At 43.7% G+C, this 1671-nt stretch overlaps 1 protein-coding gene across 1 annotated transcript in view; it reads right to left on the bottom strand.

The window, feature by feature from the left end:
- PPTG_24570 (hypothetical protein) overlaps positions 1–1440 on the bottom strand; it is a gene marked incomplete at both ends in the record, with an annotated part of 2828 nt that extends 1388 nt beyond the window's left edge. Inside the window, one exon of the mRNA XM_008917804.1 lies at positions 795–1440. Within this exon, the coding sequence (XP_008916052.1) occupies positions 795–1440 (646 nt within the window). The remainder of the gene's footprint in view (positions 1–794) is intronic.
- Between the last annotated feature and the right edge of the window lie 231 nt (positions 1441–1671).

Below are 1671 nucleotides of genomic sequence, written 5' to 3' on the forward strand. Positions count from 1 at the left end.
AAATTGTAGAGTGAATTGAAAATTAAAACTAACTGCAGGCCTACGAACTGGACACGCTCTTGTGTCCAACGCATTGCCCGTAAACAACGGTCAGGTCAGCGTCTAGTAATCCTTAATAAAAGAGAGGGACTTTATCAGGTCTAGAATCGTAAACGGAGGTAACTCCGTTACATACTCTACCAGCTGAACTCATAGTGACTCGCCGTGTATTCGCAGTCATCAACACGAGATCATTGGTTGTAATGGTACCAAAATACGAGCTATTGGTAGAGGTGGCACTCGTTGCATTGTTCAATTGCAATCCAAAACCAATTGGAGATGCATTGGATGATTCCATGTATATTGGCATATCATAATTCGATGATCCATCGTTCAACGCATTGCTGCATTTGATATAAACGTTTCCTTGGTTTAACGTAACAGGAGCAGTACCATAGCAAGAGCTATAAGGCGTGTTACTGTTGAACATCATCTTGTTTATTGTATCACTCACGAGGTATAGGCACGCTGATGTTGGTGTATGAGTAGAGCTCGCAACATTGACAGCAAATGCATCAGCAGAAGTTGCAAGAGTATACGTATGCGGATCTCCAGACTTATATGGTTGACTGTTGCCAATGTTGAAGCAAAATCGATGGGTCTGAGATATGAAGCCAACAGCGGACTTGTCATTCCAGCTGATGTTGAATAGATCGGCAGATGTTGCTGAAACGCCACCTACTTGTGCAGTGGGATCAATCGAAGAAACGAGATTTAGAATGGGATATGTTCTATTGGTGCTAGAGGATCCGTACCAATGGTCAGTGGACTGGAATCGTCAACACGATAGACTCGAATACTATCTCTCAAGCTCGTGCTCGCAAAGTATTTGATCTGATTTGTGGTAGCGCTACCGGATCCGAACTGAATCATTGAGTTTGCATTGGTAACCATAGCTTTGCTCGCTGCGACAGAGCCCGGAGTGATACCACTCAGATACGTTCCATATCCCGTTACTCCATTCAAATCTGTTGCCGAGGCTGTGATCAATGTTCCGTTCATGTAAAAGCTGGTGGAGTTGAAAGACCCGCTCACATCAAGTTGATAACCTGGAGAAGATGTATTGATATCGACATTACCTCCACTTTTAATCGAGAGCCTTCTTGTATTATTAGCACCCAGATATAGATCGTTTGCAGTAGTTGATCGAATATCGCATGCACCACCAGCACTTGCAATACCGATGGTGAGCGTGCTTACAGCTGCTGAGTTAGTAAATGAAGCAACATTGCCTCCAGCACTCTGTGTGTGAGTGATACCCGCACCCAAGAGATTCAAACTAGATAATGTGCCAATGCTCGTAATGTTTGGTTGAGCTAGAGTAAGTAAAGTTCCAGTCAATGATGTTGCGCCGAGATAATTTATTCCAGCGACATTACGTTCTGGCTCACGTCCATCCATAGCGCAATTGCATTGCCTGAACAGATACGAAAAGGATGTTGCGCGAATGTTCCAAATCTAGGCGCGATGTTTGACATTTCGAGCACATAGTTCATTGGCGTAGTAAGACTGTTTGTCCAACGCGCATAACTCGCAAATGTAGTTGTGTTGTTGTTGATTGTTGTTTGCAATCCAGTTGTGAGAGTTCCAAGCGATGTAATATTAGGTTGAGCTGCTGTGCTAAGCGTTCCA

This window comes from Phytophthora parasitica (assembly GCF_000247585.1).
Source record: "Phytophthora parasitica INRA-310 unplaced genomic scaffold supercont2.115, whole genome shotgun sequence".
Taxonomy (NCBI): domain Eukaryota; phylum Oomycota; class Peronosporomycetes; order Peronosporales; family Peronosporaceae; genus Phytophthora; species Phytophthora nicotianae.